This window comes from Podarcis muralis, chromosome 16 (genome assembly GCF_964188315.1).
Source record: "Podarcis muralis chromosome 16, rPodMur119.hap1.1, whole genome shotgun sequence".
Taxonomy (NCBI): domain Eukaryota; kingdom Metazoa; phylum Chordata; class Lepidosauria; order Squamata; family Lacertidae; genus Podarcis; species Podarcis muralis.
In genome coordinates, this window is record NC_135670.1 from 27,521,871 (window position 1) to 27,545,993 (window position 24,123).

The 24,123-nt window shown below is 45.9% G+C and overlaps 1 protein-coding gene across 1 annotated transcript; it reads left to right on the top strand.

Annotated features, from left to right (window-relative positions):
* The first annotated feature begins 7,757 nt into the window (after positions 1 to 7,757).
* On the top strand, positions 7,758 to 23,705 carry LOC144325882 (uncharacterized). The gene is made up of 4 exons (XM_077920677.1): positions 7,758 to 7,896; positions 20,134 to 20,472; positions 23,148 to 23,246; positions 23,383 to 23,705. Exons 1-4 carry the CDS (start codon positions 7,824 to 7,826, stop codon positions 23,703 to 23,705), a joined length of 834 nt encoding a protein of 277 aa, XP_077776803.1. The 5' UTR covers positions 7,758 to 7,823.
* Positions 23,706 to 24,123: the final 418 nt, after the last annotated feature.

The window sequence follows — 24,123 nt, forward strand, 5'->3', positions numbered from 1 at the left end:
AGTTTCTGCAGGGAGGTTCAGAGAAGCCTGCCATTTATCAAGCACTCATTCTGAGTCTGTGTGCACTGCCAGCACCACACCATCTGCTGTTCCAGCCCATTTCTCTGGGTCTAGTCAGGGAATGGAAGGTCCTAAACAATCACCCCTGGGCATCCAGTAGGTGTCACTGTTGCACTTTCAACTTTGGCTGGATGGAGACACATCAAGGAAGTGTTTCAGATAAATGTGTTGTAAATTTAAACAGAGAAAACAGTAGTGGAAAACGGGGCTCCACATTGCCATCTGGCTGCAAAATGTTATATTGCATATACAAAGCATATAAACCGCTTTTGCTATACTAATCTAGCTGAGTCCTAAGTATTGGCTTGCTTCAAAATTCTCTCTGTGGTTCAGTTTTTGCTTAAATCGTGCTGTGCAATGTTTTATATTGTAAGTGTCTCTTTATAGTTTAGATTTGTATTCTAGATATTCTTATTCCCACTGCCTAGGGAGCTTCAGTCATGGGGTGTCATAGAGATATTGTTTATATGAAAAAATTAGAGTTGTCCTAAACCAACAAAGAGGAACGCGGGTGGCGCTGTGGGTTAAACCACAGAAGGGCTGCGGTTTGAATCCCCGCGATGGGGTGAGCTCCTGTTGCTCGGTCCCTGCTCCTGCCAACCTAGCAGTCCGAAAGCATATCAAAGTGCAAGTAGATAAATAGGTACCGCTCTGGCGGGAAGGTAAACGGCGTTTCCGTGTGCTGCTCTGGTTCACCAGAAGCGGCTTAGTCATGCTGGCCACATGACCTGGAAGCTGTACGCCGGCTCCCTCGGCCAATAAAGCGAGATGAGCGCCGCAACTCCAGAGTCGACCATGACTAAACCTAATGGCCAGGGGTCCCTTTACCTTTACCTAAACCAACAACAGAAAAAGACAAATAGAATTTGCTGCTGTGAACCAGAGCCTTTCCCCTCACACTGCAGAAAGGGGGAGAATTGAACTGGGGAAGCCCCATGGGTGTGTCATGCAGAAAGTGGAAGCTTGGGGAAATGGCTAAAAATGGCAGTAGCAACATTTTGACTTGGATTCGTATTTGACTGGATGGTGGATTCCATTGTGAGGGATTCTAATCTACGTATGGCTGTATGCAAGGAAGGTCCTCTAAAAGAAAAGGAAACAAAGAAGGAAAACATGAATCTGTGAAACCTTTCTCTGAATCCAGATCTTTTCTTCTCAGATTCCCAGCTCCCTGATACCACGACCAACAGATGGCTGCTGCTTGTTCTGTGCTAGTCCTTCAAGATCGAGACACAGTAGTTAAGGAGCTAGACATTTGCATGAAGGGGCTGCTCCCCTGAACTCTGGGGATTTAAGAGAGATGGGGCAGATGCCAATGGAATCTCTCTTTTCTTTCAAAAAACCCAGTCTGTAGATTTCCTCATAATGGCCTGGGGCTTGCTCCTCTTCACAATCCTGGTGTCCATCATTGGTGAGGGAGATTCATTGGGTGGATGGGGGATAATTCTGATATGAAGCAAAATGTTTGATGTAGATTAATGTGTTAAGCAGTTCCCTGCCTTGCTTCCTTCCAGGTCCCAGTGTCCAGCAGTTACAGACCTTGAAGGACCCAGAATTTGTGGCACCAGGTGGGACGGTCACAATGTCTTGCAGGTTTGACAGTGGAAACATTGGTGATGGCAATTACCCATGGTGGGCACAGAAAAAAGTGGGAGTAGACCCCGAAAGATAATGTACTTCACCAGCACCCGACCGTCTGACGTTCCAGCCGTTTTTCTGGGTCTCGATCGGGGAACGTGATGTCCCTGACCATCACGGGGGCCCTTCTGGAAGACGAAGCTGTTTATTACTGTGTTGTATGGACTGGGAGTCAGTGGCACAGTGCTTCATTCAGACGGGGAAGTGAGATAAAAACTTCTCCTTTGCTCCCTTGGTGCATCAACAGAATCTGAAGTGCCTTTCAAAGTACCATCACTGTGTTTTAAAATTCCGCATACCTATCCCCAAATGTATGGATACAAAGTAAAAAATATCTGATCTTGCAGTGGTAGAATATATGGCTACCAATGCTAATCACAGAATGATATGCCAAAATAATAATAATAATAATAATAATAATAATAATAATAATAATAATAATAAATTATTTATGTCCTGCCCATCTGGCTGGGTTTCCCCAGTCACTCTGGGTGGCTTCCAACAGAATATTAAAATACAATAGCTTATTAAACATTAAAAGCTTTCAGGACCTCGCTTTCAGGACGAGGGAGACAGCATTTGTCCATATACATGCTTCCAGGTCATGTGGCCAGCAGGACTAAACCGCTTCTGGCACAACGGAACACAATGATGGAAGCCAGGGCGCATGGAAACACTGTTTACCTTTTTGCCACAGTGGTACCTATTTATCTACTTGCACTGGTGTGCTTTCGAAGTGCTAAGTTGGCAGGAGCTGGGGCAGAGCAACGGGAGTTCACCCCGTCATGGGGATTCAAACTGCTGACCTTCTGATCAGCAAGCGCAAGAGGCTCAGTGGTTTAGAACACAGCGCCAAGCTTTCTGTACTAGGGCTTCATATATTCCAACCAGTGCTATCACTGGGACAAACAAAAAACCAAACATTATAAATCAGATTTAGGTGTTGAACTTTAATATCTTCACTGAATTCAAGGGTTGCTCCCCGTCCCGACCCCTTGGTCCAGAGAATTATTTTTTAGCAAAAGCAGCCATGTATCCCAGGCATGGCATGAGCTGAAATGTTTGCTGCAGATCCATTCCTGCAATCAGGCCAGGATGCTTTTTAATGCCTTGGGCTAAACACAGACTGGTCTATCCCAGGATTATACCACCATGAAGAAAAGGAGGCTTCCTGCCACTGTGTGTAAGGGGGGACCTATAAAATAAAAGAATGCAGACCCCCCAAAAAAACCATACCACCCTTCTAAGCTTAAACTCAGAATCCAGATTGTCAGTTCCAGCTCCCTGAACACAGCATGACCAGCAGTTGGCAGCTGCTTTTTCTGTTAGTCCTCTACAGTAGTTAAGGAGCTAGATATTTGCATGAAGGGGCTGCTCCCCTGATCTCCGGGGATTTAAGAGAGATGGGGCAGAGGCCAATGGGATCTCATTTTGCTTTAGAAAATCTAGCCCAGCAGTTTTCTCCATCATGGTCTTGTTTCTCGTCACATTCCTGATCGCCATCATTGGTGAGGGAAATTCATTGGGTCAATGGGGACAAATCTGTGTGGAAATAAAAGCAGGTGTCTTCTGTTCTCTAAAACCCTGCACTTTGCAAAATGTTTGATGTAGATTAATGTGGTAAGCAGTTCCCTGCCTTGCTTCCTTCCAGGTCCCAGTGTCCAGCAGTTACAGACTTTGAAGGACCCAGAATTTGTGGCACCAGGTGGGACGGTCACCATGTCTTGCAGGTTTGACAGTGGAAACATTGGTGATGGCAACTACCCATGGTGGGCACAGAAAAAAACTGGGAGTAGACCCCGACTGTTAATGTACACAACCACCAGCCGACCGTCTGATGTTCCAGCCCGTTTCTCTGGGTCTCGATCGGGGAACGTGATGTCCCTGACCATCACGGGGGCCCTTCTGGAAGATGAAGCTGCTTATTACTGTGCTGTGTGGACTGGGAGTCAGTGACACAGTGCTTCATTCAGACGGGGAAGTGAGACAAAAACCTCTTCTCCTTTGCTCTCTCTGTACATCAACAGAATCTGAACTCCCTGCTGTAGCCTCTGTTTGTTTGCATAGTGAATGGTTTATTGAGCATGTATCCTTGCACCGTTTCTGCAGGGAGGTTCAGAGAAGCCTGCCATTTATCAAGCACTCATTCTGAACCTGTGTGCACCGCCGGCACCAGACCGTCTGCTGTTCCAGCCTATTTCTCGGGGTCTAGATCAGGGAATGGAAGGTCCTTGACCATCACCCCTGGGCATCCAGTAGGTGTCGCTGTTGCACTTTCAACTTTGGCTGGATGGAGACACATCAAAGGAGTGTTTTATTTAACGTGTTGTTGTAAATTTAAACAGCGTGGGTGGCGCTGTGGTCTAAACCACAGAGCCTAGGGCTTGCCAATCAGAAAGTCGGTGGTTTGAATCCCCGCGACGGGGTGAGCTCCCGTTGCTCGGTCCCTGCTCCTGCCAACCTAGCAGTTCGAAAGCACATGAAAGTGCAAGTAGATAAATAGGTATCGCTCTGGTGGGAAGGTAAACGGCGTTTCCGTGTGCTGCTCTGGTTCGCCAAAAGCAGCTTAGTCATGCTGGCCACATGTCCTGGAAGCTGTCTGCGGACAAGCACTGAGTCCCTCGGCCTATAGAGCGAGATGAGCGCGCAACCCCTGAGTCGTCAGCGGCTGGACCTAACAGTCAGGGGTACCTTTACGTTTACCTTTAAATTCAAAGAGAGAAAACAGGTAGAGAAAAATGTGGTTCCACAGCGCCATTGGGTGGCACAATGTTATATCGCATATACAATGCATATCAATCGCTTTTTCATGACAAATCTAGCTGAGTCCTAAGTATTTGTTTGCTTCTAAATTCTCTCTGCGGTTCAGTTATTGGGTTAACCGTGCTGCGCAATATTTTATATTGTAAGTGCCTCTTTTTTGTTTATATTTGTATTTTAGACATACTTATGCACGCTGCCTAGAGAGCTTCAGTCATGGGGTGGCATAGAGATATCGTTTATATGAATAAATTAGAGCAACAACAGAAAACAAGCGGCAGAATTTGCTGCTGTGAACCAGAGCCTTTTCACACTGCATGAGGGGGAAGCCCTGTGGGTGTGTCATGCAGAAAGTGGAAGGTTGGGGGAAATGGCTAAAAATGGCAGTAGCAACATTTTGACTTGGATTCCTATTTGACTGGATGGGAGATTCCATTTTGTGGGATTGTAATCTGCGTATGACTGTAGGCAAGGAAGGTCCCTCCAAAAGAAAAGGAAAGGAAGATGGAAAAAAAACAATCTGTTGAACTTTTCTCTGACGCCAGATCCTTACTTATCAGATTCCCAGTGCTTGATACCATGACCAGCAGATGGCTGCTGCTTTTTCTGTGTAGTCCATCAACATCTGGACACAGTAGTTAAGGAGCTACCCATTTGCATGAAGGGGCTGCTCCCCTAACCTCTGGGGATTTAAGAGAGATGGGGCGGATGCCAATGGGATCTCTTTTTTCTTTAGAGAAGCCCACTCTGTAGATTTCCTCACAATGGCCTGGGGCTTGCTCCTCTTCACAATCCTGTCGTCCATCATTGGTGAGGGAGATTCATTGGGTGGATGGGAAGCAAATGTGACATGAAGCAGAGAGAGGCAGAAACTGCCCTTCCAAGCCCTGCGCTTTGCAAAGTATTTGGTGTTGTCCAATTTAAATTAACCTACTGATTCTTTGCCCTGCTTGCTTCCAGGTCCCAGTATCCAGCAGTTACAGACTTTGAAGGAGACAGAATTTGTGGCACCAGGTGGGACGGTCACCATGTCTTGCAGGTTTGACAGTGGAAACATCGGTGATAGCAACTACCCATGGTGGGCACAGAAAAAAACTGGGAGTAGACCCCGATAGATAATGTACACCACCAGCACCCGACCGTCTGACGTTCCAGCCCGTTTCTCTGGGTCTCGATCGGGGAACGTGATGTCCCTGACCATCACGGGGGCCCTTCTGGAAGACGAAGCTGCTTATTACTGTTGCGTGTGGACTGGGAGTCAGGGGCACAGTGCTTCCTTCAGATGGGGAAGTGAGACAAAAACCTCCTCTCCTTTGCTCTCTATGTACATCAACAGAATCTGAACTCCCTGCTGTAGCCTCAGTTTGTTTGCACGGTGAATGAGTTTGCAAAAAAAGGCCAAGGTCCCTTCCAGGTGACGTCTTTATTGAGCATTCATGCTGATAGAACCTGTAAGAGACAGAAAGCCCTTTTGAAGTCCTGCCTCCTCTTGCACAACAGAAACACCCCCCACCTGTCAGACTTAGGGGATTCTTACCTCCCCTGGAGCATGAAGGATCAAGGCAGTAGCCAGGAAGTTCATATCTATGGTTTTATTCAGTTCCCGTGGTGCAGGACAAAGAATCCAGTCCTTAACTGGTTGGTGACATTGCTCACTCTGAGCTCTTCCACTTCTTTCCCCAACAACACCCCGTGGCCATGCAAGTGGCCTCAGGAGTCAAATGTCTTTGAGCCCTCCACTCTTGAATTCTAAGGGAGCGACGTGTACATGGGGATGGTGGCTCTTCTACAATTTCCAAGGATGTCTCTGCTGGCAATTCTGCCCCTCCCCCTCCTTCTCCTAACACTTCATAACTTGGCAGCTCTGAGTTCTGCTGCAATTACCGTATTTTTCGTTTCATAAGACACACTTTTTTCCTCCTAAAAAGTAAGGGGAAATGTCTGTGCGATTTATGGAGCGAATGCCTACGGATGGCGGAGGGATCTGCTGCAGTCACAAGCAGAGGATCCATGGTTCCCCTTCCTTCCCTCCTCTGTGGCTCGCTTTGAAGCAGCAAAGCGGGAGAGGAGCCGCTTACACGGGTGTAAGCGGCTCCTGTCCGGTTGGCTGCTTTAAAGCGAGTGGGCTCTCTTTCCCTCTCTCCTCCCCGGCTCTGCTCGGTGAAAAGCTCCTTCTCCATACACCCCACCCGTGCTCCTTGTTCCTTTAGTGTTTTTCCTTCCCTCCCCACTTAAAATGTGGTTACAAAGCACCGATCCACATGGATCCTCAGGATTTTTGCATTGGGTCACCCCAAGTTCACATAGCATTTCCATGGCTACAGATTGCACCAAAAAAGCACGCACCCATTATTGCCTGGGGCCACAATGGCACAAAAACGTGGTTACAAAGCACGGATCCACATGGATTCTCATGATTTTTGTATTGGGCTACCCCAAACTCACCATCAGATCACATGTCTGTGGCCACAGCATGAATCACAAAAATCATACATTCACTGTTTCGTTCAGAATATTTTTTTTCTTGTTTTCCTCCTCTAAAAACTAGGTGCGTCTTATGGAGTGAAAAATACGGTAAGTCCTGTCTCCCTCTTCTCTTGAAACGTCTGTAGACTTTCCCCTTCTCCTCCGAGAGAAGCAAAGGAGGAGGAGGGGGTGATTCCCAGCCCTTGCCTTCAGTCTAGTCCCTGGCACCAGCCGCCCCCTGGAAGCAATGCTTCTGAATACTGGTTTCTGGACAGGCGATTGTGCTCCTGTTCTCAAATTCTGCTTGAGGGTTCTCCATAGTCATCTGGTTGACCATTGTAAGACCAGGATTCTGGCTAGTCAGTCCGTTGGCCTGATCCAGGAGCTTCTCAAAGACACCTCCTTTCTGTTTGCCTGGTGAACACTTTCACGCAACAACTGACTGAATACCAAAATAAGCCTACTATGAATAGGAAAAACGCCACCTGAAGAAATAAACAAAAGTGGGAAAGTGTTGTGAACCAGAGTAAATAACAATTGTTCGTGTTTGTAAAACTAGCAGCTCAGTGCTAAACCAATTTGGTAAATCACATTGCCCCTTCAGTTCATTAAAAAGGAATGGAGCCATCCAGCTCAAGGAAATTGGCATTTCCTCTAGAATGAGACCCACCAAGTTCAGCGGGGCTTATGATAATGTCCTTGTGTCCTTCCTGCCTTTCACTGTAACAATGTCTTCCCATCACCATATTTGAATAATGTGCTTCTTCCATCACCATATATGAAGTCTCTCTCAGCAGGGCGGAGAGACCTGGCCAGATGTGATTGGTGGAAGAGTTGCCTTCATCTCCTTTAAAGAGTGAATCACAGCGATCCCTGGAAAGAGACCCATTTGCCTCAATATGCAGAGTGTACCTGGATTCCTCTCCATGGCCTGGTCCTGCCTGCTCCTCCTGCTCCTCACTTACCCCCCAGGTAACAGAATGAGTGAAATCCTCAGGAACAGATCTGTGCTGAGATCCAGGTGTGATTTTTCTGTAGGCGCAACTAAACTTCTTTCTCTTTTCGGGTTTTTATCTTTTTGCAGGTTCCTCCTCCCAGCCAGTGCTGACTCAGAGGCCCTCAACATCCTTTTCCTCAGGTGAGACAGTCCGTCTCCCCTGCACTTTGAATGCTGGATACAGTATCAGCAGCTATAGAGTCGGGTGGTACCAGCAGATATCAGGTGGTGCCCCACGGTTTGTATACCACTACCATAAACCTACTGATCAGGGCAGAGGCACCGAGGTCCCAGAGAGATTCAGTGTCTCCCCTGATTCCTCCAGCAACCTCTGGAATTTAGTGATCAAAGGCGCTCAAGCTGAGGATGAGGCTGATTATTACTGTTGCACATGGGATGTCAGCAGCAGCATGTTCCACAGTGGTACAATCTGATGAGGAACCGAGACAAAAACCTCCAGCTTTCCTCCCCAGAGTTGTGAAACTGAAATGCTTAAAGGTCTGAGTTATGTCAATGCTCTCAGCTGCTTGAACCACAGCATGGAAAGTAAAGCTTTTGACAACGTCCCCCATGATATTCTTGCAAAGAAGCTGGTAAAATGTGGGGTGGATGAAGTTATTGTTGTCCCCCCCCCCCCAATTATAACAAATATAACATAGAAAAGAAAAAACACATTACAATACTAAAAAAGAAGAACAAAAAATTTCAACACATATTACCTGTGAAACCCAATTTATCTTTCATTGTTAATTGACTTCCTCGGATCCCTCCTATCTGAATTTCACCTTATAACAGCTCTCCAATATCATTTTTCAACTAAAATTAATTCAGTTAACTATCTTCTTTTCTTTTCTTAATATTCCAAATCCAAATGACTTACAATTCAGTCTTATTTTAATCCTAGGCCTATTCGGTACTTTCAAGTGACTTCTAGTTACTTATATTACAGTATTTAATTAAATAGTCCTTAAATTTCTTCCAGTCTTCTTGATATTCCTCTTCTTTCTGGTCGCGGATTCTTCCAGTCAGGTTGGCTAGCTCCAAAAAATCCAACATCTTCATCGGCCATTCTTCCACCGTTGGAATTGCTTGAGATTTCCAATTTTTAGCTAATAGCAGTCTTGCCACTGTAAAGGTAAAGGGACCCCTGACCATTAGGTCCAGTCGTGACCGACTCTGGGGTTGTGGTGCTCATCTCGTTTTATTGGCCGAGGGAGCCAGCGTACAGCTTCCTGGTCATGTCGCCAGCATGACTAAGCCACTTCTGGTGAACCAGAGCAGCGCACGGAAACACTGTTTTCCTTCCCGCCGGAGCGGTACTTATTTATCTACTTGCACTTTGACGTGCTTTCGAACTGCTAGGTTGGCAGGAGCAGGGACTGAACAACGGGAGCTCACCCCGTCACAGGGATTCGAACCGCTGACCTTCTGATTGGCAAGTCCTAGGCTCTGTGGTTTAATCCACAGTGCCACCCGCTGTAGTGGCATACAAAAATAGTTATTGTTAGGGGGATTTTCAACTGGTTGACACACCAAACCCAAAGGGCGCTCACTAATGGTTCCTCATCATCTGGAATAAAGTGACCTGGGCCTGTTGTTGTTCAATGTCTTTACTGTATAAACAACTTGGATGAAGGAATTGAGGGGATGCTCATGAAATTTGCAGATGACACCAAACTGGGAGGGGTAGCTAATGCCACAGAAGACAGAATCGGGATTCAAGAGGACATTAACAGATTGGAGAACTGGACCCAAACTAACAAAATCAATTTCAGTAGGGGACAAATGTAAGGTTCTACACTTAGGCAAGGAGAACCAGCTGCACAAATATAAGATGGAGGACGCCATGTGAAAAGGATCTTTGGTCTTAGTGGACCACAAGCTTAACATAAGTCAACAGTGTGATGCAGCATCAAAAAAACCTAATAGTATTCTAGGCTGTATAATCAGAAGTATAGTGTCCAGATCAAGGGAAGTAACAGTACTGCTCTGTTCTGCCTTGGTCAGACCACAGCTTGAGTACTGTGTCCAGTTCTGGGCACCACAATTTAAGAAGGATATTGACAAGTGGGAACGTGTGCAAAAGAGGGTGACCAAGATGATCAAGGGTCTGGAAACCAAGCCTGATGAGGAACAGTTGAGGGAATTGGATGTGTTTAGCCTGATAAATACATCAAGGGCTGTCACGTGGAGGATGGAGCAAGCTTGTTTTAGGCTGCTCCGGAGGGTCGGACCCAAACCACTGGCTCCAGGTTACAAGAAAGGAGATACTGACTAAACATCGGGATGAAATTGCTGGCAGAAAGAACTGGTTGACAGTGGAATGGGCTCCTTCAGATGGCAACGGACTCTCCTTCACTGGAGGTTTTCAAGCAGAGGTTGGATGGCTATCTGCCATGGATGCTTTGGTGGAGATTCCTACATTGCAGAGGGTTGGTCTAGATGACCCTTTGGGTCTCTTACAACCCTACAATTCTTTGGTTCTATGACTCTCACCTCCTTCTGGAAGATATGACCGCATGCACAGGTTGAAATGTGGGAATCCTTTGTTATAGAAAACAAAACACGTTTCCGCACCACCTGGCCTAGTATAAATCTCCGACAGATGTGAAAGGATGCTGCTACTAGAATGGGAAACTTTAAGATATTTAAGTTATAATTAGAAAAATCTTAATAATTATTCATAAAGGAAACAGTTTATAAGAAGTAAATAAGGAGGCCAGATACAGGTTAAAGGAAGTCTTTTATTTGGTTTTTATTTTATTTGTATTGTTGTATGTTATGCTCATTGTATGTTATGTTCACGTTTAATGAGGGTGGATTTGTGTATTGGGGGGTGGGGGGGTTCATGTTATGTTGTAAATAAAATTCCAATAAAAATTAAAATAAAAAAAAAAGAATAGGAAACCATGTATTTCAGGATACACACACACACACACACACACACACACACACACACACACACACAGAGATATTGCAAGTCGCCTGTGATCCTCAGATGAAGGATGGTATAGGAATTTAACAGATAAAAATAAAAACAAAAAGTTAGAGTTAAGCACTTTAAAGTTTTGATGAGAGTATGATGGATGTGTGCAGGACTCTCCCGTTCAAATAAGCCTAAATGAAAATTGATTAATTTCGTGCCTTTAGCGTTTTCCTATGAAACCTTCACGGTGGATTGGAACCCCCAGAGGTTCACATCCTGATCCAAGGTGGCTCACAACATGAGCACCAACACTATGCAAATATAGGATGAAAGACTAAGAAATGGGTCCCTAGATGGATGCTTATGAGCTGCATCTGGAGCTGAAAAAGGTTGAAGAGACTTGGCATAAAATATTCTTTATCGGATGCCTGCTAAGCTGGATTCAACCTCTAGGGGGCGGTGCTGGTCTAGTTTCCTGACATCATGAAATTGATCACAAAGACCCCTTGAAAGTGTTGCCAGAAATGAAGGAGGGGGATCTGCTATATATGGGGTGGTTCTTTCTGGGCTTTCCCATTGGTTTGTTTGTTTATTTGTTTATGCTTATAGATCACCATTCATCAAATACTTTCAGGATGAGTTACAAAGATATCACAATTCAGGCAGGCACCATTTAAACTAAAACCATAGGGAAAGAAATGCTGAACTAAGCAATCAAAAACTTAAGCCAGCGACCCCAAAGAATGCACATCACTGCTGGAGGAGATATATAATTTTCTGTGGAGAGGGTTATTGTGAACAGTTTATCCCCGAATGAGGGTCATTTCAATTGTACAATTATGAGCTTCTTTCCTTCCTACACAGTCCCCCTGTGTATTCAACTCAAGTTAGTGTCACGGTCCGGTCTATGGGCGATTCAAGTCCTGGCTGAGGAAGTCGGGACCGGGGGCAAGATGGCGGGGTGGGAGCAGGAACGAGAGTCCAGGAGTCAGGGGTCTGAGGGTCAGGAAGCAAGGAGTCACGAAGTCAAGGGTCCGAGTCAGGAAGCCAAGGTCCGAGGATCAGGAAGCAAAACGCCAAACACAGCAAGGCAGGAAACGTGTTGCTGTGGCAAAGAGCTGAAGGGAAATGCTGACCTTATATCCCTTCCCGGCTCTTGCCACCAGGTGCAGAGAGTTACCAAGTGGCCTCACCTGTGCGGCCGTGCCTTGCCTCTCCAGAACAAACTTAGGAAGGCCCCAGTCCTGCGAAGCCCTACTGGTCACAGGGCCTGGCTACTGCACACACTCCTGACAGTCAGGAGTGTTCACAAGCAGGGGCGCCGACTTATAAAAAATATTGGGGGGCCCCATACCGACTTATAAAAAATATTGGGGGGGCCCAAGACCTCCAAACCGCTGCTGCTGGGGGAACGAAAGGGGCGAGCCCCGGGCTGCCCTGGCCTTAAGTGAACCTGTGAGGGCCCGCCCTTTGCGGCAGCCGATTGGCTGCCACCGTGGGCGGTGAATATTAATGAGCTAGGGGGAATCCCCGCTTCTCGCGGGGCTAACGCCAGCCCCGCGAGATTGTTGATGGGTCGATAGCCCGCAACCCCACCCCCTCTCTAGATAAGCATTATATAACTAATATTTTTCTTAAATTATTGGGGGGGCAGAGCCCCCCCAAACGAATTTTTGAGGGGGCTCGGGCCCCCTCAGGCCCCATGGAGTCGGCGCCTATGTTCACAAGTGTCGCTTGCTGCTCTAAAAAATGGTTTTTTCTAGAGTTCAGATTTTACCAGGCTGAACCAAGGGCACATCCTATGGCTCTGAAAATTCCCCTTCACGAAAATTTGCCCTGTAGTCCTATGCTTGAATGTCCCACAATGCATTACAGGATCCCAAAGTTCTAACAGAGGCAATCAATGGTCACAAAAAATCACACAGCCACCCACAATCCAGCTGACCCCCAGATCTCCATGCCCTCAGATGTTTATTTGTAGATCAAAGAGTTGGTTTCAGAAAAGGGACTTTATAATTCCCAGTTTCAACATCTTTTTTGGGAAATATAAAATATGGCAGAGATACCACATGGTTCTCCTCCCCCACAAGTCATCCTGAAAACAGCCCTGTGAGGTAGGGTAGGCTAAGGGATGGCCCAAGGTCACCCAGGGACCTTCATGGCTGAGTGGGGATTTGAACCCAGATCACAGTCCAATGCCCTAACCACAAGTCAGATATTCTATGCGCAGACACATACAATGCGTTCCAAGGATCTCTCTTGCAAAGGGTTGGCGTTTCTGTCATCAGCCTGTATCTCGTTGAGTTTGGTCTGTTTTTGTAAAAGTTCCCTTATGCAAATTTTATCATATGGTCATATGGCCATTGGTTATGCTTGAATGTCCCACGGAATGGTCACGGAACTCATTTACATACAAGAAGAGCTCTTCAGCTCTGGGGGGGATTTAAAGAGGAAGGGGGAACAATTCCTTCAGAGAGTCAGATTCCTCCAGAAATCTCACCATGACCCCAACTCTTTTGATCCTTGCTCTTTTCACTTATTGCTCAGGTAAGGACAGAGAGAATTCATGTTACGCTGGGAAACAAGAAAACTATTTGCACTTGTACTGCTTTAGAGACATTTCAGAGCGTTGAAGGTGCAACCAGTTCATGACATTTATCTTTTCTGCCCCCCCCCCCTTAAAGGTGTTACTGCTCAGACAACTTTGACTCAACCTGCCTCTGAGTCTGTGTCCCCGGGAGAAACAGCTAAACTCTCCTGCACTGCCAGTGATACATCATACACCATTGGCTGGTATCAACAGAGACCTGGAGAAGGTCCTCGCTATGTGCATTACCCTGGGAGCAACAGGGGAGAAGGGATCCCGGATCGGTTCACTGCTTCCCAGTCAGGGAGCACTGGCTATTTAACCATCGCTAATGTCCAGACTGGAGACGAGACAGTTTATTTCTGTGGTAGGTGGCAGAAAGGAGGTGCCACGTTGCACAGTGCTAAAACCGTATGGGGAACTGAGACAAAAAGCTTGCCTTTTCCTCTGCAGTGCAGTGAAAGGTAGATGCCTCTTCCTCCCTCTCTTCCTCCCTCCCCTCTTTATAAGATCTGTGTCTGCAGCTGTTATCAAGTCAAACCTACAATGCAAGAGACAGAAAACATGTCTGAAGCCCCACCTCTTTCTGCAAAGAATCGTTAATTTCCACACCTCCATTTTTAGCATGTTTCCAGGGGGTGGTGGGTGGTGGTCCCATTCAAATACAGTGGTACCTCTGGTTACATACTTAATTTGTTCCGGAGGTCCGTTCTTAACCTGAAACTGTTCTTAACCTGAAGCACCACTTTAGCTAATGGGGCCTCCTGCTGCTGCCGCGCCGCTGGAGCACGATTTCTGTTCTCATCCTTAAGCAAAGTTCTTAACCTGAGGTTCTATTTCTGGGTTAACAGAGTCTGTAACCCGAAGTGACTGTAACCTGAAGCATATGTAAATCGAGGTACCACTGTACACTCAAATAAAGCTGGCTAAATTTGGGCCTAAGAAATATTCTCCATACCCTCCAACATACATTTTAAAAAATCATATCTGTATTAAATTTTCAACAAAAATAACAAAAATAAAAAACAAACAACAGCAAATACAACCACAGCCACAAACAAAGAAAAATATACATAGAAACAATATCAAATCCATCAAATGGGATTCTCTGAATCCCGTGACTCCCCTCCCCTCCCCTCCCCCGGTTCCTTAATTTTCTTTTTCAACTGCATATCATTTCTGTTCCAAATTATTTTCCTACCTCAAATTTCTTTCATTGTTTATCATGCCCTCGAACATCTTGAGTTCCACAACTGGGATGATGTCAGGGACTGGACTGAAGAGGAATTCTCTGAACCTTCCCGAGAGCAGGAGGACAGTATAGATTTAGAACAGTGGTTTGCAGAAGGTCATAGTTCAGAGGCTGCAGAGGGGAGAAGCTGGGAAATATCGGGAGAGGAATAGCAGGAAGAAGAAGCACAAGGGGAGAGACAGCTGACAGACTCAGTGTCCTTGGAAAACATTCATGACCCCCCCATCTCCCAGGACCAGACTGGCATTGAGGGTAGAACAACAGAACACTCAGAGGCTGAAAGCTCAGATTAACCAATGCACGAGTGACGTTGAATAAGGGAGACGTAGGGGGGTGGGACTTTACGTGGAGCAAGGCCAGTATGGAATAGAGCAGGGGGTCAACAAACTTTTTCAGCAGGGGGCCGGTTCACTTTCCCTCAGACCTTTTGCGGGGCCAGACTATATTTTGAAAAAAAATATATGAACGAATTCCTATGCCCCACAAATAACCCAGAGATGCGTTTTAAATAAAAGGACACATTCTCCCATTGGAGAAGATAACAGTGGTTCCCCAGTCCTTGTGTCTGGTTGTGAAAGAGGGTCCCCAAGGCAGTTCAAGTTTCAAGGCCCCCAAAATGTAGGTCCACCACTAGAGAGGAATTTGTAATTCTCGTCCAGGCCAAAGAAAGGACCTCCTTCAAAAAATGTCTGCTATGCAAATTTGTCCTCTTTCCCTATGCATGAAGGTCTCATACTAACCTGCAGGAAAATGAAGTTCTAGTAGAAGCGATCAACGATCAAAGAACATATTTGCATAAACTGGCAAATCTTCAGCTCTGGGGGATTTAAGAGAGAAGGGAAGATTTCTTCAGAAAGTCAAACGCCATTGGAAATCTCACCATGGGGCAGTCTCTATTTATCCTCGCTCTTTTCATTTACTGCTCAGGTAATTCTGTGGAGATGATCTCATGTAACAGGTCAACCGAAAGTTCTTTGTACTTAGTATAGAAACAAGGTGTTATTTAAGAAAACTGAAAATGCGCCAAGTTCATAGTGTTTGCCTTTTCTGTTTTGTTTTTTAAAGGTGTCAGTTCCCAGTCAGCCTGGACTCAGCCTGCTTCAGAGTCTGTGACCTTGGGGCAAACGGTTAAACTCTCCTGTACCACTAATGATGGCAAATGGCATATTTACTGGTATCAACAGAAATCTGGAGAAGCCCCTCGCTTTGTGCACTGTGAGAGTTGCAGCAGGGGAGAAGGAATCCCAGTTCAGTTCACTGCTTCCCGCTCTGGGAGCATTGGCTATTTAACCATCACCAACATCCAGGCTGGAGACGAGGCAGTTTATTACTGTGGTAGGTGGGATACAGCTGGTACCGTGTTCCACGGTGGTACATTCTTATGGGGAACTGAGACAAAAACCTTGCCTCTTCTGCCCCGGAGCCATGACATTCGAATGTTGAAGAAGAACTTCATATGCTTTGATCCTGCAGCTGTTGTCAAGTCAGACATCCGTTGGAGAGAAAGAGACCCAATTGTGCTTTCACCCCCTTCGTAGCAGCAGAGCCATGGACTTGTCAACCCACCGCACAACCAAGTCTCCATCCAGAGGAGCCAGGCCTCTGAAGACACTTATTTGTGGATCAAGGAGGCTTGGGACTTTATATCACAGCCAGATGTGAGTCCGCTTTAGGAAATGTCTGTTGCACTTCCATTTAGAATCTGTTCATTAGCTACTGGGGTAACTATCGTGTAGATAATGCAGACACATATTCTTTCTTAGGAACCCTATAGAACTTTGTTGCAAGTGTAAAAGGTAAAAAAAAAGGTAAAGGACCTCTGGACAGTTAAATCCAGTCAAAGGTGACTATGGGGTTGCAACACTCATCTCGCTTTCAGGCTGAGGGAGCCGGCGTTTGTTCATAGACAGCCTCCCAGGTCATGTGGCCAGCAGGACTAAACTGCTTCTGGCACAATGGGATACTGTGATGGAAATCAGAGTGCATGGAAATGCCATTTACCTTCCTGTCACAGTGATACCTATTTATATACTTGCACCAGCATGCTTTGGAACTGCTAGGTTGGCAGGAGCTGGGACAGAGCAACGGGAACTCACCCTGTCATGGGGATTCGAACCACCGACCTTCTGATCGGCAAGCCCAAGAGGCTCAGTGGCCACCAGTCTCCCCTTTATCTGCAAGTGTAAATAATCACACACACACAGAGTTTATTATCAATTTGTGAAAAAATCATATTTCTTAACGACAGTCTCTGCCACGTCTTTAATTCTCCAGAGCAGCACAAACCCTAGGTGAGAGTGCTTGGAAACCCCCTGGAATCCTACTACCGCTAGGGTGTGTGTGTGTGGGGTGTGTGTGTGTGTGTGTGGTGGCATCCAACCTTTGTAACAGGAACAATACCATGACTGCGACAAAACTCTTTCTTGCTGGAGTGTGGAAATGTGATTGTTTTTCTAAAAATGTAAATACGATCTATTCCTGCGGTTGTTGCCAAGTCAAATTTGCTATGGACAGAACTTGTAAGTCATTTGATGTCTTAAAAGTCTTCTGTTTCTTCCTGTCACCTGTGTCTGCAGCTGGTGTCATGTGAACCCTGCAATGCACCGAACTGGAAGAGACAGGAAACCCTTTGCAGAAGGAGGTGGGACTTCAAAAGATGACCGTGCACCTTCCAAGCCAAGGAATGACCTGTCCCTTTTTTAAAAAAAAGATATTTATTGAAATTTTGAACAATAAAACAAACTTCACAATCAAAACAAAAAAAAGAATAAACATTATCACAATCAAGTAAAAACAGAAAAATACACTAAAAAACATAAAAAGGTAGAAGAAAAAAAAACATAAAAAAGACATAAAAATCCAATTTCTTACTTATTGTTTTCATAACCCTCCTTCCTGACTTCCTCACATCTCCCTTTTCTGTGTTCCCTTTTACACAATCATATTCAGCAGTGCCTTACCCTCTTTCGAATCTTATTCTATATTGTACATTTCAACTGTTATGTCTCCAATTTTTCCCTTTATATCATTTTGTTTAGATTTGACATAATGTTCTTCTAGCCTTTTCACCCTTATTCTTATAAAACATTTTTTTACACATTCCTTTCAACTATGTCACTAATGCCATATTATCTTTGTGACCTGTCCCTTTTTGCCACCTGAGGTGAAATTGGGATTTGCTGCTCCCTGCCCCACTGCTATCCCCCTGCCCACACCACTTCCGCCACTGCTGAAAAGCCTATCACTGCACTTGGTGAGAAACAGGGAATTATGTCATGCAATGCTATTCACAGGAACACCTCCCTCTTGATGGCGAGAGGGTGGGGGGACATTCTGGCGGCAGTGGGGTAGGCAGAGAGGTTGTGCCAATTCCCAAGCGTTCACAATACAGTGGTACCTCGGTTTTCAAACGTAATCCTTCCTGGAAAACCGTTTGAGTTCCGGAACGTTCGAAAACCGAGGTGCAAAGGGCGGTCTGCAAATTTAATAGAGAAAATTGAGAAAAATAACATATATACACTCAGAGGAAGCTGTTTGACATCCGAGGAGTGTTCAAAAATGGAAGCATTTACTTCCAAGTTTACAGCGGTCAAGTTCCAAAGCGTTTGTCAACAGAGACGCTCGAAAACTGAGGTACCACTGTATTCACATGTGAGATGATCCACACTAAAAAATTAGTGCTCCTTGGATCTCTTTTGAAAAAGGGTGTACATTTCTGTCGTCAGCCAGTATCTCGTTGAGTCTGGTCACATCCTGGCCAAAGCAAGGGCCTCTCCTATTGTTTCTTCAGACTGACTTTTATGCAAATTTGTCCTATGGTCATTGGCTATGCCCAAATGTCCCATAATGCTTTACAGCAGGCGCATCCAACTCCCAAGGGACTGTGATCTACTCTCAGTATAAAAAACAGGCAGTGATCTACCCATTGTTATTGTCTAGAGTTATTGAGCTTTTTTTGGGGGGGGAGGATTGACCAGAGTTGTTCTTTTTATGTTTAGTTCCCCCCTTTTTTGAACTGGCTTCTTATGATCTTTATTTTTTTATCATTCTCTATATATGCAGGTTTTAATATTTGAATATTTAGATCTGTGCTAAAGGAGAATGTGTACAGATAACTGAGGGTTGGAAAAGGAAGGGATCTGTCTGAGAGATGGATCAGAGGGGGTTTTGCCAAGGTTTGAGGCAGAGGCGTGAGGGAGACCTCCCAGGTGGGAGATGGGGTGACTCAGCTCTCGATATGCGGATGGAAGATTGAGATGAAAGGTTGATAGAGGGCTATACATAGATATAATTGCGTTTTATGAGAATCATGAATATTGCTACAAAGTTCGTCAGCCAAGTAAAGTGTTCAAAAATTGATAAGATGGTGTGGTGTCCAGAAAAATGCACACATTACTGAAAATGATATACGAAAATGCATAGTTCTAGGGAGAAACATGTGTATACAGTGGTACCTCGGGTTACATACGCTTCAGGTTACATACGCTTCAGGTTACAGACTCCGCTAACCCAGAAATAGTGCCTCAGGTTAAGAACTTTGCTTTAGGATAAGAACAGAAATCGTGCTCTGGCGGTGTGGCGGCAGCAGGAGGCCCCATTAGCTAAAGTAGTGCTTCAGGTTAAGAACAGTTTCAGGTTAAGAACAGACCTCCGGAATGAATTAAATACTTAACCCGAGGTACCACTGTATTAGGAAGAATCGTATATAAAAATGGAAATCCAAACTATTCAGACAAATTCACACTGAAGTGCTGGTGAATTTTCACAAGCACTTTTAAATTCCCCTCTGCAAACTGCTGTTGAAATGTGGAGAAAGGAAGTTAAGATGGGGAAAGTAAAATACTGAAAGAAAGGAACATTGACAGATTTGCCCATTCAGCTCAATCCAACTTCTCCGGACTAAGTCACATTGGACTCACTGGGATTTTCTGCAGTACAATATTGCAAGTCTAGTTCCGCCTCTTTTCGCTTCAGATAGATTGTTATTGTACTCTTAGATTGGACCAAGGAATGGTGAATTAATGTGTTTCCTTCTTACATAAGGGTTTGAATGCCACAATCTCTTCCCATCTCCATCTCTCATCTTCTGCTTTGGAGGAACTGAAGCTCAGAAGCTCTTTCCTCACCATATATGGAGCCTCTCCTGCAAGGGCGGAGAGACCTACTGACGTGTGATTGGTGGGGGAGTGACATTCTTCTCCTATAAAGAGCAAATCACTGAGATCCCTGGCAGAGACCCCCTTTGTCTCACGATGCAGAGTGTATCAGGATTTCTCTCCATGGCCTGGTCCTCCTCTTGTTCCTCACTTATCCTTCAGGTAATATAATCAGCCAAGCCCTTGACAGCAGCTCTGTGATGAGCCCCACCTGAGTCCCAAAGCTTCTACTGAGGTCTTTCTATGGTTTTTCTACAATTATTTCTCTTTGGGATTTCTATCTCCTTGCAGGTTCCTCCTCCCAGCCGGTGCTGACTCAGAGGCCCTCAGCATCCTTTTCCTCAGGTGAGACAGTCCGTCTCTCCTGCACCTTGAATGCTGGATACAGTATCAGCAGCTATAGAGTCGGGTGGTATCAGCAGCTATCAGGTGGTGCCCCACGGTTTGTATACCACTACTACAGCAGTAGTAGTCAGGGCAGAGGCTCAGGGGTCCCAGAGAGATTCAGTGTCTCCCCTGATTCCTCCAACAACCTCTGGAATTTAGTGATCACAGGCACTCAAGATGAGGATGAGGCTGATTATTACTGTGGCATGTGGTATAGCAGCAACGGTGACAAGTTCCACAGTGGTACAATCTGATGGGGAACTGCGACAAAAACCTTCACTCGTCCTCCCCAGAGAGGTGATATGAAAATGCTTAAAGACCTGGCTTCAGTCTGTTCCCACAGCTGCTCGAATCCCTGGTTTGGAAGAGACTTACTGGGCAGCCTTTCTCACATCCTTCTGGAAGACATAACCCCCTGCACAGGTCCATTGGTGGGACATATCTGATAAAGAAAGCAAAAGACATTTCTGCTCCACCTGTGTCACGATCTCGTTGGCTTAATTAGGCAGGAAGCAGACTCCTTCAGTTTTCAAGCAGTTTTATTATATACAGTAATTACACTCAGAGCCGTTCCCACAGCTACCGGCTCCTTTCAAGACATTGAGGTATCTGGATTCCGATTCCTCCGCCAACAGGATGTCTTCCAGAAACTCCCCTTTCGTTTCTTTGATTGACGTCTTTCTTTGACTCTCATTAACCTATGAGCGTGGGGAGATTCTGGCTGACGTCCCACCCATAGCTGTCAACATTTCCCTTTTTTAAAGGGAAATTCCCTTATTCCGAATAGGATTTCTCGCAAGAAAGGTTGACAGCTATGGTCCCACCCCTTCCTCTGGCGAATCACGCCCCCTTGTGTTGTTGTTAGAGACTGCTTATCATTGCCTTGGCGCCTCTCCAGCCCTGTCTCGCTTCCCTGGGAATTTATCTCCTCTTCTCTGGCAGAAGACAAGGGGGGTTGTGGGGGGCAGTTTTCAAATTGCTGAGAAGGAAGAACTACTCCTTCCTCCTCTAGCTCTCTGTCTCTCTGGAGAACTATGTCTCTGACATCCTCTGTCTCTCTAGACCCATCCTCCTCTTCCTCTTCACTCTGGGGAGCCCTGTCCTTGATGTTCTCTGGCTCTCTGTCCCCATCACCATCCTCATCGTTGCTCTGGGGAGCCCTGCCTCTGAAAACCTGGTGTAATATCCTACAGATGTGAATTCATGTTGCTACCAGAGGGGATATACTGCATTGAATTAAGCCACTGAATCCGTCCAGTATTAGCCCCATACATTTTGTGTAAAATACATTTTCCATCATTCGGGCCATATTATGCAAAGGAAAGTGGGACGCGGGTGGCACTGTGGGTTAAACCACAGAGCCTAGGACTTGCCGATCAGAAGGTCGACGGTTCGAATCCCCACGATGGGGTGAGCTCCCGTTGCTCGGTCCCTGCTGCTCCCAACCTAGCAGTTCGAAAGCACGTCAAAGTGCAAGTAGATAAATAGGGACTGCTCCGGTGGGAAGGTAAACGGCGTTTCCGTGCACTGCTCTGGTTCGCCAGAAGCGGCTTAGTCAGGCCACATGACCTGGAAGCTGTACGCCGGCTCCCTTGGCCAATAAAGCGAGATGAGCACCGCAACCCTAGAGTCGGTCATGACTGGACCTAATGGTCAGGGGTCCCTTTCCTTTACCTTTACCTATGCAAAGGAAAACTCAACCACTTTAACGTTTCCATGAGGAAAGATACATATGTGCAGAGCTCACCATACGAAAAATGATTAATTTTGCTTCCCATCCCATGTTAGAAATGCTTACAAGCGACATGTTGAATACTAGATCAAAGTGTTCTCATGATTCATTTTCAAAACACTAGGTATTCCTGGGTTTTATTGATGTGGGATATGCCACCCTCACTGTCTTGTTCTCCTCCTGGTGAAGAATATTCTACATTTTCAAAATGGCCGTCAGGCAGATTTGCCCCCAGGTCCTATGCTTCAGTGTCCCAAAAGACTCTGGGGAAATGAGAAGTCCAAGGCAAGGCCTTCACTCTTCTTCTCTTCCGTGTTCTGCTATGAAACCTTCTTTATTTGACGCTTGCTAAGCTGCCTTTCAAAAGGGACGCGGGTGGCGCTGTGGGTAAAACCTCAGCGCCTAGGGCTTGCCGATCAAAAGGTCGGCGGTTCGAATCCCTGCGGCGGGGTGCGCTCCCATTGCTCGGTCCCAGCGCCTGCCAACCTAGCACTTCGAAAGCACCCTCGGGTGCAAGTAGATAAATAGGGACCGCTTTATAGCGGGAAGGTAAACGGCGTTTCCGTGTGCTGTGCTGGCTCGCCAGATGCAGCTTCGTCACGCTGGCCACATGACCCGGAAGTGTCTCCGGACAGCGCTGGCCCCCGGCCTCTTGAGTGAGATGGGCGCACAACCCTAGAGTCGGACACGACTGGCCCGTATGGGCAGGGGTACCTTTACCTTTACCTTTAATCTGCCTTTCACCGCTAGGGGAAGATATTGGTCCAGTTTTCTGACATAAATGAAACAATCACAAAGACCCGTTTGCAAGTGTGCTGGGAAACAGAGAAGGGGAATGTTTTAGGGACATGGTTGCTCTTTATGAGCTGTACTCATTTGCTTTATTTAATATCTGTGCTTACAGCCCATTCTTAACCAAAGGCACCAGGAAGATGACGAAAATACCCTTTGTACATTTGACCACCCCATTGAACTGAGAGGAATTTTCTGATTCTCCTTCAGGCCAAACCAAGGACTTGTCCTACCCCTTTTCAAAATGCCCGTAATGCAAATTTGTCATTCTGTCCTGTGCTTGAATGTCCCACAATGCCCTGCAGGAACATGAAGTTCTAGCAGAGGCGATCAGCTGATCACCGAGGACATTTGCATGAAGAAGGGGCAACTCTTCCACTCTGGAGGATTTAAGAGAGGAGAGGGGATGATTTCTTGAGTAAGCCAAACACTTCTGGAGAACTCACCATGGGCCAATTTCTATTTCTCCTTGCTCTTTTCACTTACTGCTCAGGTAGGACTGTGGAGATGACCTCATGATATGTAGACCAAGCGAAGCTCTTTGTATTTATCAATGGAATATATTACTTGGTGGGTGTTTGAAAGTGCATCCAGCTCATAGTACATGTTCTTTCTGGTTTTCCTTTTAGAAGGTGTCACTTCCCAGTCAGCTTGGACTCAGCCTGCCTCTGAGTCGGTGTCGCCGGGACAAACGGCTAAACTCTCCTGTACCACTAATGATGGCAGCCGAAGTATTCACTGGTATCAACAGAGATCTGGAGAAGCCCCTCTCTTTCTGCACTGTGAGGGTTGCAGCAACAGGGGAGAAGGGATCCCAGATCGGTTCACTGCTTCCCGCTCTGGGAGCATTGGCTATTTGACCATCACCAACATCCAGGCTAGAGATGAGGCAGTTTATTACTGTGGTAGGTGGAATACGGCTGGTATCGTGTTCCACGGTGGTACAATCTGATGGGGAACTGAGACAAAAACCTAGCCACCCCAAGAGGGGTGAAATGTGAATGCTGTAGAAGAACTTCACATGGTCTGGGTGGCTCTGCAGCAGATGTCAAGTCAACCCTACCATGGAAAGAACAGAAAGTGACACAAGAAATTCACAAAACCCTTGTTTATTATTTCTGTTTTGAAAATTACTATATTGCATCACATGCCTCTTCTGTTGCTATGGCAGGGTAGAAGATTCAGATGAATCGTATCCATGTTGCATGCAGAGGTAAAGGGAGACCATAGAAATATGCATCTACATTTTTTTGTTGGGGATAATTCGGACAGACATTTCCAGGTGTCAAAAAATGTCATTTATGTATGTGGCCTGTGCTTTGTTAGCCCCAAAATGGAAATGGAAAATGAAATGGAAATGGAAAATGAAA